Source organism: Lucilia sericata, unplaced genomic scaffold (assembly GCF_015586225.1).
Source record: "Lucilia sericata isolate MDLA Ls3-8-SP2 unplaced genomic scaffold, ASM1558622v1 Contig000398F_arrow, whole genome shotgun sequence".
NCBI classification, from domain to species: Eukaryota; Metazoa; Arthropoda; class Insecta; order Diptera; family Calliphoridae; genus Lucilia; species Lucilia sericata.
Window position 1 is genome coordinate 98,029 of NW_023994416.1, and position 16,455 is coordinate 114,483.

Consider the following 16,455-nt stretch of genomic DNA (forward strand, 5'->3'; position numbering starts at 1 on the left):
GTCTAGTCTATAGCCTAGTCTATAGTCTAGTCTATAGTCTAGTCTATAGTCTAGTCTATAGTCTAGTCTATAGTCTAGTCTATAGTCTAGTCTATAGTCTAGTCTATAGTCTAGTCTATAGTCTAGTCTATAGTCTAGTCTATAGTCTAGTCTATAGTCTAGTCTATAGTCTAGTCTAGTCTAGTCTATAGTCTAGTCTAGCCTAGTCTAGTCTAGTCTATAGTCTAGTAGTCTAGTCTAGTCTATAGTCTAGTCTATAGTCTAGTCTATAGTCTAGTCTATAGTCTAGTCTATAGTCTAGTCTATAGTCTAGTCTATAGTCTAGTCTATAGTCTAGTCTATCGTCTAGTCTATAGTCTAGTCTTCTATAGTCTAGTCTATAGTCTAGTCTATAGTCTAGTCTATAGTCTAGTCTATAGTCTAGTCTATAGTCTAGTCTATAGTCTAGTCTATAGTCTAGTCTATAGTCTAGTCTATAGTCTAGTCTATAGTCTAGTCTATAGTCTAGTCTATAGTCTAGTCTATAGTCTAGTCTATAGTCTAGTCTATAGTCTAGTCTATAGTCTAGTCTATAGTCTAGTCTATAGTCTAGTCTATAGTCTAGTCTATAGTCTAGTCTATAGTCTAGTCTATAGTCTAGTCTATAGTCTAGTCTATAGTCTAGTCTATAGTCTAGTCTATAGTCTAGTCTATAGTCTAGTCTATAGTCTAGTCTATAGTCTAGTCTATAGTCTAGTCTATAGTCTAGTCTATAGTCTAGTCTATAGTCTAGTCTATAGTCTAGTCTACATCTATAGTCTAGTCTATAGTCTAGTCTATAGTCTAGTCTATAGTCTAGTCTATAGTCTAGTCTATAGTCTAGTCTATAGTCTAGTCTATAGTCTAGTCTATAGTCTAGTCTATAGTCTAGTCTATAGTCTAGTCTATAGTCTAGTCTATAGTCTAGTCTACAGTCTAGTCTATAGTCTAGTCTATAGTCTAGTCTATAGTATAGTCTATAGTCTAGTCCATAGTCTAGTCTATAGTATAGTCTATAGTATAGTCTATAGTCTAGTCTATAGTCTAGTCTATAGTCTAGTCTATAGTCTAGTCTATAGTCTAGTCTTTAGTCTAGTCTATAGTCTAGTCTATAGTCTAGTCTAGTCTATAGTCTAGTCTATAGTCTAGTCTAGTCTATAGTCTAATCTCTAGTCTAGTCTATAGTCTAGTCTATATAGTCCAGTCTATAGTCTAGCCTATATAGTCTAGTCTATAGTCTATATAGTCTAGTCTATATAGTCTAGTCTACAGTCTAGTCTATAGGTATAGTCTATAGTCTAGTCTATATTGTCTAGTTTATAGTCTAGTCTATATAGTCTAGTCTATAGTCTAGTCTAGTCTAGTCTATAGTCTAGTTTATATAGTCTAGTCTATAGTGTAGTCTATATCTCCTAGTCTATATAGTATTGTCTATATAATCTAGTCTATATAGTCTAGTCTATATAGTCTGGTCTATATAGTCTAGTCTATATAGTCTAGTCTATATAGTCTGGTCTATATAGTCTAGTCTATATAGTCTAGGTTATAGTCTAGTCCATATAGTCTAGTCTATAGTCTAGTCTATATAGTCTAGTCTATAGTCTAGTCTATTGCCTAGTCTATAGTCTAGTCTATAGCCTAGTCTATAGTCTAGTCTATAGTCTGGTCTATAGTCCAGTCTATAGTCCAGTCTATAGTCTAGTTTATAGTCTGGTCTATAGTCTAGTCGAGTGCAATCAATAATCTAGTCTATAGTCTAGTCTATATTGTCTAGTTTATAGTCTAGTCTATATAGTCTAGTCTATAGTCTAGTCTAGTCTATAGTCTAGTCTAGTCTAGTCTAGTCTAGTCTAGTCTAGTCTAGTCTATAGTCTAGTTTATATAGTCTAGTCTATAGTGTAGTCTATATAGTCTAGTCTATATAGTATTGTCTATATAATCTAGTCTATATAGTCTAGTCTATATAGTCTAGTCTATATAGTCTAGTCTATATAGTCCAGTCTATATAGTCTAGTCTATATAGTCTAGTCTATATAGTGTAGTCTATATAGTCTAGTCTATATAGTCTGGTCTATATAGTCTAGTCTATATAGTCTAGTCTATATAGTCTAGTCTATATAGTCTGGTCTATATAGTCTAGTCTATATAGTCTAGGTTATAGTCTAGTCCATATAGTCTAGTCTATAGTCTAGTCTATATAGTCTAGTCTATAGTCTAGTCTATTGCCTAGTCTATAGTCTAGTCTATAGCCTAGTCTATAGTCTAGTCTATAGTCTGGTCTATAGCCCAGTCTATAGTCCAGTCTATAGTCTAGTTTATAGTCTGGTCTATAGTCTAGTCTAGGGCAATCAATAATCTAGTCTGTCATTTATTCTATAGTCTGGATTATAGAGTATACTTTAGTTTGGAGTGTGTACTACAGTCTAGCCTATAGAAATCTATAGTTTAGATCTTTTGTCTATAATTTGTGGACTATAGTCTAGACTATACTCTAATATGTAGTCTGTGGTGAAGTGTATAAAGATCAGACAACTATAAAAACTTCTCCCAAAAAACCAACACACATTTCCATCTCTGAGAGAAACAGTTCATACAATCTCATTCTCACTAACTACTATCACTACACTCACAGAGTTTCCTACTGAATTTCACCACATTCAACGAAGTGCAAATATTAGTAAAAGAAGCAGCATTGGGTGAAGCATTCGGCTCATATATAAACCTTAACTTGACCATGGATAGATTGTAGTCTGTTCAGTTACACTCGAAGGTTCAGCTGTGTAACAAGCTTCTAGGCATTAAGAAAAAAAAATCGGTGAAACAGAAAACAGAAAAAAACGGTTTAAATCAAAGAAAATTCAAATTTTAGAAATTTTTTAATATTTTTTTTTTAATTTAAAAGGTAAGATGTTTTTTAAAGGAAAAAAACTCAACAAGAAAAGTAATAAAAATTATTTAAAAACTCATAAAATAAAGTGAAGTGTTGTGCGGAAATAGTATAAATCAATTATAAACTGAATGAGAATTATTAAATTATGTGTATATTTTAATATTTCTTAAAAAAAACTAATTATGTAATAAGGCACATGCAATAATTGAATTAATTTAAAATTGAAATTATTTGAAGGACATTATTTGAAAAAAAAAACGAGAAAATACAAATAAAAGAATTAAAGTAGAGAAAAATATTTTTTAAATAAAACTATAAAATTGCGAAAGTGTTGATTTGTTGTAGTATTTAGTTGTTGTTGTTGGGGTTTTTTACACGCAGCGAAAGTTTTTTTTTTATTTTTTGAAAAGACCTTTTTCGATTTTTTTTTTTTTTTTTTTTTTCATTCTATAATCGAGTGCAATTGAAAAAAACAATTAATTAAAATAAAAAGCAACAACAACAACAACCATTATAAGAAGAAGAAAATCTTCAAAAATAGAAATTTCGAAAATCATTGTTCGTTGATATGCTTTTTTTGTTTTCGTGGTTCGTAAATAGGTTCGATCGATCGATTGATTATCTTATTACAAATTTCGTAATGAAACAGACGTGTTAATTTTCGTCTATAAAATTTGATTTGCTCTTATAAACGTTTATCGACTACTCAGTGCAGGTTGTTATAAATTTATAATAATAAAATATTAATTTCTTAATAATATTATTTTTATTTATTACTTGCTAAAATATTAAAGGTGTAAAAAAAGTGTTTCAAAAAAAAGTTTAATACTGATAAGATTTTACAAATTATATATTGAGTGTTAAATTTATAAAAAATAAAATTAATGAAAAAACTGTTTCAAATTTCCGCCCCATTTTTTAAGAAAACAGATGGCCAGGTTTGATCAATTTATAAAAAAAAACATGTAATAGTTTTAAATTATATACGATCAGGTGTTGTATAATGAAATTTAGATCAATGAAAAGTAAATATAAATTATATCGTAAAAAGGTGCTGAATATTTGAGAAAGTTCTCGATTATTTCTGAAATCAAGTTCGAAAGGTGGTGAAGCTGATCTCCTGATCTCATGTTCATGATATTTCAATTAAAATAGTTATTGAAAGAAATATCCGAAATTAGTTTAAAAAATTATTCAAAGGAATTGAACTTTTTTATAAACTTTTTTCAATATTATTTTTTTCGATATCGCTATTTAAATTCCCAAAAGTTCTAATAATTTTTGTGGTGAATACAAATCTTATGAAATATTCAGAAATAACGAAATCATTTTATTCAAACATAAATCAAAATGTTTAATGTAATAAATTTCCATTAAATAATGTGCTAATAGGATCGCTTCCTATTCCCAAAGATCACATAACCAAAAACCGAACAAATCCATCCAAGCTAATTATCACAAGCAGTTATCACAGAACGACCTAAACGATCTCAAGATCAATTGGCAGGATATCGTCATTTTACTGAAACAGATTCCCTTCATAGTATATGTAAGATATTAGAACTAGTTCCGGTTCTCAATTTTGATCAATATCCTTTGATCTCGTGTAGTAATTCTCGATCATTTACTTTTGCAAATTATTTCGGGCTATTCTTGATAAACAGCGGCTAGAACTAGAGCTAAACTAGAACTGAACTAGAACCGAACTAGAACTGAACTATAACTGAACTAGAACCGAACTAGAACTGAACTAGAACTGAACTAGAACTGAGCTAGAACTGAACTAGAACTGAACTAGAACTGAACTAGAACTGAACTAGAACTGAACTAGAACTGAACTAGAACTGAACTAGAACTGAACTAGAACTGAACTAGAACTGAATAGAACTAGAACTGAACTAGAACTGAACTAGAACTGAACTAGAACTGAACTAGAACTGAACTAGAACTGAACTAGAACTGAACTAGAACTGAACTAGAACTGAACTTGAACTGAACTTGAACTGAACTAGAACTGAACTCGAACTGAACTAGAACTGAACTAGAACTGAACTAGAACTGAACTAGAACTGAACTAGAACTGAACTAGAACTGAACTAGAACTGAACTAGAACTGAACTAGAACTGAACTAGAACTGAACTAGAACTGAACTAGAACTAGAACTGAACGATAACTGAACTAGAATTGAACTAGAACTGAACTGACAACACTTTAGACTGATCTATAGTCAAGACTATAGACTGATCTATAGACAAAACTATAGAATGATATATAGTCTAGACTATAGACTGACTGACTTTCAAGACTTAACTGACCATAAAAGTCAAAAAGTGAGTGCAATATGATAGATCGCTTAGCATTTAACATGGAAGTTTTGAGAATGAGAATTATATCTGAATATGTTTAATCCATGCATTTCCAATTCGAAATTCTCTGCAGCATTTCGGATTAAAACTTTAGGATGCATAATGATACGAAGTTACGTGAGTAAGATCTCAAGTATATTGGTTATGATCTGCAAATTTCCAAATTTCTTTTTGATTTTAAATTTTCTGTAGCATTTCGGACTAAAACCAAACTAAAATCAAGTACCAGTGTTTAGGATCTGCAGGCCCTTTAATGTTATCGACTTAAAAATTCTTCTGAAAATTTCAATCCTTTCGATAGGACCGTAGGGATGAAACATTTCCAAAATATTGTCAGTTATAATTGAAAAATTTCATGTTGAGGCAAATTGATCCTTTCATCCACTCTTAAGAAAGAAGAACAAATACAGTAGGGCCTAATTAAATGGACCAATAGAGCAGAAAGTCGGAGGGATTAAATAAGATCCGAATAAGCTCAACCAGTTAAAAGCTTCAAATCAAAATATATGCAAATGATTATTACGAAACATCACTTAGAATTATTTAGTACAATAGAACCCAGAGGAGAAGACCAATATCTCTAAAAGGAGGAAACTGGAAAAGCAAATTTCGCGAGAATATTTTAAAATAGAGTTAAGGCCCGTTATCTCAACCTGCGGTTATCGATCTATTGTTTCGATAAAATATAACCAAACAATGAAAAAATTGTGGTCAAGAACAAACTATGAGAAAGCTCTTTTGAACTTGCGATCGCAAAACAAAAACATCTGCACAATATAAGATTTTAATTAGTAAATCAAATAATAACTGCAATTTTCGATAAATTTTTATTAGCGCTAAAAAAATCCCACTACAATTTTTAGTATATAATAATACTTGTTGACACTCCCTTTTTCATTTCCTGCCCATAAAAAACCACTGCATTCCATATGCAAAAATATTACTATATGTTCCCATCATTACAATACATTTCTATTTTTCTTTTATACATCAATTCTCCATTTTAACCTTGATTAGATTTAATTGAAAATGTCTCAATTTATTTAAAGAATTCACATTTAACTACAAATTGCAAAAAAAATTAAATTAATTTAAATAATTAAATTAAATAAATTCAGCAACAACAATTACCTGCATTTTGTTAGTGCAAATAATGTTTATAGAAATTTATTTTTGTTAGAACCAACAGAAAAAAAGATTTCTCAGATTTCGTCAAAAGTAAATTGATCAGCAAGTATTAAAGGAAAATAAACAATTGTATTTGACAATAAATAAATAAATTATCGGAACAATTAGATTTGACTGAGTGGGCAAAGAGCCAAATACTTGTTGCTGGTCTAATAAATCTAATTTAGTTTAGACGTTTAACACTTAGACACAACAGGAACACTAATAGATTAGAAACAATGGCCCCATTTTAATTGGATAACAAAAGTTCCAGGGGGGGGGGAGAATAGAAGAAAATAAAATTTAAATATAGACTACACTATAGACAAGACAATATACTAGACTATATGCTAGAATATATAGACTAGCCAACATACTAGACTATAAGCTAGACTATAGACTAGATTATAGATTATAGACTAGACTATAAGCTAGACTATAAACTAGACTATAGACTAGACTATAGACTAGACTATAGACTAGACTAAGGACTAGACTATAGACTAGACTATAGACTAGACTATAGACTAGACTATAGACTAGACTATAGACTAGACTATAGACTAGACTATAGACTAGACTATAGACTAGACTATAGACTAGACTATAGACTAGACTATAGACTAGACTATAGACTAGACTATAGACTAGACTATAGACTAGACTATAGACTAGACTATAGACTAGACTATAGACTAGACTATAGACTAGACTATAGACTAGACTATAGACTAGACTATAGACTAGACTATAGACTAGACTATAGACTAGACTATAGACTAGACTATAGACTAGACTATAGACTAGACTATAGACTAGACTATAGACTATATAGACTATAGACTAGACTATAGACTAGACTATAGACTAGACTATAGACTAGACTAGACTATAGACTAGACTATAGACTAGACTATAGACTAGACTATAGACTAGACTATAGACTAGACTATAGACTAGACTATAGACTGGACTATAGACTAGACTATAGACTAGAATATAGACTAGACTATAGACTAGACTATAGACTAGACTATAGACTAGACTATAGACTAGACTATAGACTAGACTATAGACTAGACTATAGACTAGACTATAGACTAGACTATAGACTAGACTATAGACTAGACTATAGACTAGACTATAGACTAGACTATAGACTAGACTATAGACTAGACTATAGACTAGACTATAGACTAGACTATAGACTAGACTATAGACTAGACTATAGACTAGACTATAGACTAGACTATAGACTAGACTATAGACTAGACTATAGACTAGACTATAGACTAGACTATAGACTAGACTATAGACTAGACTATAGACTAGACTATAGACTAGACTATAGACTAGACTATAGACTAGACTATAGACTAGACTATAGACTAGACTATAGACTAGACTTAGACTAGACTATAGACTAGACTATAGACTAGACTATAGACTGAGACTATAGACTAGACTATAGACTAGACTATAGACTATACTATAGACTAGACTATAGACTAGACTATAGACTAGAACTATAGACTAGACTATAGACTAGACTATAGACTAGACTATAGACTAGACTAGAGACTAGACTATAGACTAGACTATAGACTAGACTATAGACTAGACTATAGACTAGACTATAGACTAGACTATAGACTAGACTATCGACTAAGACTATCGACTAGACTATAGACTAGACTATAGACTAGACTATAGGCTATACTATAGACTAGACTATATACTAGACTATATACTATACTATAGACTAGACTATAGACTAGACTATAGACTAGACTATAGACTAGACTATAGACTAGACTATAGACTAGACTATAGACTAGACTATAGACTAGACTATAGACTAGACTAAGACTAGACCTATAGACTAGACTATAGACTAGACTAGAGGACTAGACTATAGACTAGACTATATACTAGACTATAGACTAGACTATAGACTAGACTATAGACTAGACTATACACTAGACTATAGACTAGACTATAGACTAGACTATACACTAGACTATAGACTAGACTATAGACTAGACTATAGACTAGACTATAGACTAGACTATAGACTAGACTATACACTAGACTATAGACTAGACTATAGACTAGACTATAGACTAGACTATAGACTAGACTATAGACTAGACTATAGACTAGACTATAGACTAGACTATAGACTAGACTATAGACTAGACTATAGACTAGACTATAGACTAGATTATATACTAGACTATAGACTAGACTATAGACTAGACTATAGGCTATACTATAGACTAGACTATAGACTAGACTATATACTAGACTATAGACTAGACTATAGACTAGACTATAGACTAGACTATAGACTAGACTATAGACTAGACTATAGACTAGACTAGACTAGACTATAGACTAGACTATAGACTAGACTATAGACTACTAGACTACTATAGACTAGGCTATAGACTAGACTATTGGCTAAAACTTTCATTATAAATCGAATTTTGTAATTTAAAAAAGAAATTCAAATAAACGATTAAAAGTTCTTCATACTCCAACAGTCACATTAAACAGTTTCCAACTGTACCTACATATGGAAATGAAACTGAATACAATCCCACACATATTTTTTCTCAGTGTATTTTTTGAATTGTATTTCAAAAAAAAAAGTACATGCATGCATGTCTTATAACTGGCTTTTAAATTGATTTTCTGTTGTTATTTTGCATTGTATCTATATTTAAAACTTGTTGCCGGCCGGCCGGCTTACCATTCAACCGGTTATCAGCCCACAAATTCCACATTCTTTACTTATATTTTTCTCTGGTACGAATTTCATCTTTTCGTGTTTTTTTTTTTTTCTGCCTTCTTCCTCTTAATGATTATTATCTTTAAATTTGCAAACATTAATTGGCTTCATGTTGGCTGACTAGCTGGCGGTAGCAACTAACTGACTCACTAGCTGGCTGTCATTGGATGTTGCTGGTTGTGGCATGATGCACAAACAGCAACTGGAGAAACTGTTGCTTGCATTCAAATCTGAGTAACTGTCTTCAAACGAACGGGGTACAGTTTAATGCCAACGCCCTATAAATTCTTCTTTATATGGTTTGACTTCTTTTCTACTCTTCCATGCCATTGGATATTGTTATTGACACGACAATAGCTTGTCTTGGTTTAGATTACATGCCTGGCATATAAATAAATTCTTTTTACTTCTGCGGAAAATCGACGTGGGTGCAGTTTAAGACAATAGCCAAAGAATAGAAAACAATTATTGTAATGAAAGTAGGAGTTGATTTCTTATAATGAATTTACTATTTCCGTTTTTATTTTATGATTCGTATTCTTTTTTTTGGTTTCTTTTCTATATTGGTTAATGAATAATAATTATTCAGTGGAATTTTAATCTAAACGGGAAATCTAAACAGTATTTAAAAAAATAGAACTAAACTAGAACTGAACTAGAACTGAACTAGAACTGAACTAGAACTGAACTAGAACTGAACTAGAACTGAACTAGAACTGAACTAGAACTGAACTAGAACTGAACTAGAACTGAACTAGAACTGAACAAGAACTGAACTAGAACTGAACTAGAACTGAACTAGAACTAAACTGGAACTGAACTAGAACTGAACTAGAACTGAACTAGAACTGAACTAGAACTGAACTAGAACTGAACTAGAACTGAACTAGAACTGAACTAGAACTGACTAGATCTGAACTAGAACTGAACTAGAACTGAACTAGAACTGAACTAGAACTGAACTAGAACTGAACTAGAACTGAACTAGAACTGAACTAGAACTGAAACTAGATCTGAACTAGAACTGAACTAGAACTGAACTAGAACTGAACTAGAACGAACTAGAACTGAACTAGAACTGAACTAGAACTGAACTAGAACTGAACTAGAACTAGAACTGAACTAGAACTGAACTAGAACTGAACTAGAACTGAACTAGAACTGAACTAGAACTGAACTAGAACTGAACTAGAACTGAACTAGAACTGAACTAGAACTGAACTAGAACTGAACTAGAACTGAACTAGAACTGAACTAGAACTGAACTAGAACTGAACTAGAACTGAACTAGAACTGAACTAGAACTGAACTAGAACTGAACTAGAACTGAACTAGAACTGAACTAGAACTGAACTAGAACTGAACTAGAACTGAACTAGAACTGAACTAGAACTGAACTAGAACTGAACTAGAACTGAACTAGAACTGAACTAGAACTGAACTAGAACTGAACTGAACTAGAACTGAACTAGAACTGAACTAGAACTGAACTAGAACTGAACTAGAACTGAACTAGAACTGAACTAGAACTGAACTAGAACTGAACTAGAACTGGACTAACTAAACTAGACTATAGACTTCAATTTTAAGGAAAGTTTTTCTGTAGTCAAATTTAACTGCATACAATTTTTCGACTATAATTATAAAGCCACCACATAAAAATATCAAAAATGCTTAGTCATTTTAACACAATTATTGGGGGTATTTGGACAACAAGTATTCTTTATCTTATCGCTTTAAAAATTGTATAAAAAATATGTTCAGATGCGTACTAGACACTAATCTGATAAGAACAAAATAAATAAGAACAAATAAATAAAATTATTTAACACAACAAATTAAAAGAGCTGCAGTTACAAAAACACAATAACGACAACAAACGTCAAAACAGTTTTTAAAAAACTACATATTTCAATACGCAGCATTTCCTCAATTTCGATTGAATTTGTTTTGAAAGAATTTTTAATTTTAAAATTAAAAATTTTAAAACAGTGATAGCTTTTCTAATATTTCAATACAAATCTAATATCTATTTTAGCTTTAAATAATGGCCGACGAAGCACAAGCACCACCCGCCGAAGCTGCACCAGCACCAGCTGAGGGTGAGGCAGCTGCCGCAGGTGATGCACCACCAGCTGAACCCACTGAGCCCATTAAGCACACCTATACCCTATTCTATTTCAATGTTAAGGCATTGGCTGAGCCGTTACGTTATCTTTTCGCATATGGCGGCATTGAGTATGAGGATGTGCGCGTAACCCGTGATGAATGGCCAGCATTGAAGCCGAGTAAGTTTAACTGAATACAAATCAAGTCCCATTTATAGTTTTATCTTAATTCCATTTAATACAAATTAATAGCTATGCCTATGGGTCAAATGCCTGTTTTGGAAGTCGATGGCAAACGTGTTCATCAGAGCATATCAATGGCACGTTTTCTAGCTAAAACTGTTGGTTTGTGCGGTGCCACACCCTGGGAAGATCTACAAATTGATATTGTTGTTGATACCATCAACGATTTTCGTCTAAGTAGCGAACAATGTGTGAAGTTGCATGTTTTATGTTGTTTGATTAATCTTTGCATTTTAATATATAGAAATTGCAGTCGTCTCCTACGAACCAGAGGATGAAATCAAGGAAAAGAAATTGGTCACATTGAACAATGAAGTCATTCCATTCTATTTGGAGAAATTGGAACAAACCGTTAAAGATAACGATGGTCATTGGCATTGAACAAGGTAAGACATTTATCGAAAAGATTTTAAAATTGAGTTTTCTTAGAACTGAACTAGAACTGAACTAGAACTGAACTAGAACTGAACTAAACTGAACTAGAACTGAACTAGAACTGAACTAGAACTGAACTAGAACTGAACTAGAACTGAACTAGAACTGAACTAAACTGAACTAGAACTGAACTAGAACTGAACTAGAACTGAACTAGAACTGAACTAGAACTGAACTAGAACTGAACTAGAACTGAACTAGAACTGAAATAGAACTGAACTAGAACTGAACTAGAACTGAACTAGAACTGAAATAGAACTGAACTAGAACTGAACTAGAAAAAAACTGAACTAGAACTGAACTAGAACTGAACTAGAACTAAACTAGAACTGAACTAGAACTGAACTAGAACTGAACTAGAACTGAACTAGAACTGAACTAGAACTGAACTAGAACTGAACTAGAACTGAACTAGAACTGAACTAGAAACTGAACTAGAACTGAACTAGAACTGAACTAGAACTGAACTAGAACGAACTAAACTGAACTAGAACTGAACTAGAACTGAACTAGAACTGAACTAGAACTGACTAGAACTGAACTAGAACTGAACTAGAACTGACTAGAAATGAACTAGAACTGAACTAGAACTGAACAAAAAACTAGAACTGAACTAAACTGAACTAGACTGAACTAGAACTGAACTAGAACTGAACTAGAACAGAACTAGAACTGAACTAGAACGAACTAGAACTGAACTAGAACTGAACTAGAACTGAACTAGAACTGAACTAGAACTGAACTAGAACTGAACTAGAACTGAACTGAACGAAAACTGAACTAGAACTGAACTAGAACTGAACTAGAACTGAACTAGAACTGAACTAGAACTGAACTAGAACTGAACTAAACGAACTAGAACTGACTAGAACTGAACTAGAACTGAACTAGAACTGAACTAGAACTGAACTAGAACTGAACTAGAACTGAACTAGAACTGACTAGAACTGAACTAGAACTGAACTAGAACTGAACTAGAACTGAACTAGAACTGAACTAAAACTGAACTAGAACTGACTAGAACTGAACTAGAACTGAACTAGAATGAACTAGAACTGAACTAGAACTGAACTAGAACTGAACTAGAACTGAACGAACTGAACTAGAACTGAACTAGAACTGAACTAGAACTGAACTAGAACTGAACTAGAACTGAACTAGAACTGAACTAGAACTGAACTAGAACTGAACTAGAACTGAACTAGAACTGAACTAGAACTGAACTAGAACTGAACTAGAACTGAACTAGAACTGAACTAGAACTGAACTAGAACTGAACTAGAACTGAACTAGAACTGAACTAGAACTGAACTAGAACTGAACTAGAACTGAACTAGAACTGAACTAGAACTGAACTAGAACTGAACTAGAACTGAACTAGAACTGAACTAGAACTGAACTAGAACTGAACTCGAACTGAACTAGAACTGAACTAGAACTGAACTAGAACTGAACTAGAACTGAACTAGAACTGAACTAGAACAGAACTTGAACTAAACTGAAGTTTTTGACAGATTCTGAGCCAGTTTTAATTTTGAACATTTGCTATAGCTTTTCTCTAGAAAATGCCTCCAAATAATAAATCATTTTGTTTTTTTATATCTTACAATTACTTTAGCTTACCTGGGCTGACATTTACTTCGCTGGTATTTTGGATTACATGAATTACATGGTTAAACGCGACATTTTGGAACAATATCCAGCTTTGCGCGGTGTTGTCGATACTGTTAACGCCATGGAACCCATTAAGGCATGGATCGAGAAGAGACCACAAACTGAAGTTTAAGTTTTTTTAATTACTAAAACAAGCATAACCATTTGAAGAAATGAAAACTCCTAAATGATGAAAAAGAAGAAAAAAAGCAATTAACAATTTTTTCATTTATTATACATAAAAACACAAAAACAACAACAACAACAATATTATAATAACAACTAAAAATATACTATATATTGATTAAAACATCACATTTTGTTCCTTTTTTTAATTGTTTATGTATTAATAATAAATAATATGCATACTACTTTTAAAATAATAATAATAATAATTAATAAAAACAATTAACAAATCATTTTAAATTTTATGTTTTTGTTTTCTTTATGTTTTACTTACATGTTTTATGTGGCATAAAATATATTACATACACACATGCACACACTTACACCAAACCGATAACTGGTCCTTCGGTACTAGACTTGACTCTTTGTTTTATTTTGAAAAGAGAGTATAAAGTTTTCTTTTGAATTTTAAAGCTAATGAATCTCTACTAATATATGGACTTAACCAGGCATGATAAATGACGTTTCTCTAATCAAACTTATTTAAAAAATAACTTGTTAATAATTAGTTTAGTTTTGTAGAATAGTTGAAGCAAATAATTTTTGTTTAATATTTAATCTATAATACAATGAGTTTCCAGATCATAATACAAAATACATATTTAACATAAGTTTTACTATTTAAGCACTTAAAAACTTATTTACTATTAAATCACTTACTTAGTTTTAAATTGTTCTAATAAATACTCTTTCTTAAACACAACAAAAATATGAAAAGAGAACACTATAAAAAAAAGTTATATTACATTTAAAAAAAAAAAAAACGTTTATAAAAAAGCGTTTTATACAATTTTCACTCTTAATGCTCTCATTTGTAATCGTTGATCACATCATTGCATCTTAATAACAACTTCATGATCTTTTTCATTAAACTTCATAAATTGCAACAAGATAACAACAACAACAAAAAACTAAATAAATAATTACAATTCGAACAACAAACGTACAACAGCAGCAACATCAACTACTGTTATTAAACATCCGAAGAGTATTGAGTATAAAAAAGACTCAAAAAACTACTTTGGAGAATTTATTTAAAAACAAAAAAATTTAAATCGTTTCATTAAATCTTTTTAAATTTACAAAAAATCGTTAAAACATTATAATTCGCTTAAAATTCGGCCCATTTTTTGCCAAATGCCTTAACACCACAGCAATAACAACACCAACAACATCACACTTTAAAACCGAAAGGTTTTATCGCAAAATTACAAATTATTTCGTTAATAATGTAAAAACGTTAAATAATGAAATTTGTAATTTGAATATTGTATTTTTATATAAAAGAAATTTGTAATTAACCTTAAGTAAACGAGGAAAATTCATCAAAATAAAAATACAAAAAAATTTAAGAGCAGTTGTCTTTGTCTGAATTTTATTAAATTAGAATAAGGGGTTTGAATTTTGCCTGATATACATTCCATATACAACATTTGCCAGAAACTCCAACAAAGTATTCTATAGAAATTAAAATAGATTAAGACCAGACTATAGACTAGACTACAGATTAGACTATAGACTGGACTATAGACTAGACTATAGACTAGACTATAGACTGGACTATAGACTAGACTATAGACTAGACTATAGACTAGACTATAGACTAGACTATAGACTAGACTATAGACTAGACTATAAACTAGACTATAGACTAGACTATAGACGAGACTATAGACTAGACTATAGACTAGACTATAGACTAGACTATAGACTAGACTATAGACTAGACTATAGACTAGACTATAGACTAGACTATAGACTAGACTCTAGACTAGACTCTAGACTAGACTATAGACTTTACTATAGACTAGACTAGACTATAGACTAGACTATTGACCAGACTATAGACTAGACTATAGACTAGACTATAGACTAGACTATAGACTAGACTATAGACTAGACTATAGACTAGACTATATACTAGACTATAGACTAGACTATAGACTAGACTATAGACTAGACTATAGACTAGACTATAGACTAGACTATAGACTAGAACTGAACTAGAACTGAACTAGAACTGACTAGAACTGAACTAGAACTGAACTAGAACTGAACTAGAACTGAACTAGACACTGAACTAGAACTGAACTAGAACTGAACTAGAACTGAACTAGAACGAACTAGAACTGAACTAGAACTGAACTAGAACTGAACTAGAACTGAACTAGAACTGAACTAGAACTGAACTAGAACTGAACTAGAACTGAACTAGAACTGAACTAGAACTGAACTAGAACTGAACTAGAACTGAACTAGAACTGAACTAGAACTGAACTAGAACTGAACTAGAACTGAACTAGACTGAACTAGAACTGAACTAGAACTGAACTAGAACTGAACTAGAACTGAACTAGAACTGAACTAGAACTGAACTAGAACTGAACTAGAACTGAACTAGAACTGAACTAGAACTGAACTAGAACTGAACTAGAACTGAACTAGAACTGAACTAGAACTGAACTAGAACTGACTAGACTGACTAGAACTGAACTAGAACTGAACTAGAACTGAACTAGAACTGAACTAGAACTGAACTAGACTGAACTAGAACTGAACTAGAACTGAACTAGAACTGACTAAACTGAACTAGA

General features: G+C 31.6%; 1 protein-coding gene across 1 annotated transcript; it reads left to right on the forward strand.

Moving 5' to 3' along the window:
- Nucleotides 1-3,368: 3,368 nt before the first annotated feature.
- LOC119604473 (glutathione S-transferase) lies at nucleotides 3,369-15,213 on the forward strand. Its single transcript, XM_037957116.1, is given in 6 exon segments — nucleotides 3,369-3,623; nucleotides 11,275-11,524; nucleotides 11,597-11,764; nucleotides 11,832-11,957; nucleotides 11,960-11,973; nucleotides 13,641-15,213. Coding segments are annotated over 5 exon segments (717 nt in total). The 5' UTR covers nucleotides 3,369-3,623; nucleotides 11,275-11,283; the 3' UTR covers nucleotides 13,809-15,213.
- Nucleotides 15,214-16,455: the final 1,242 nt, after the last annotated feature.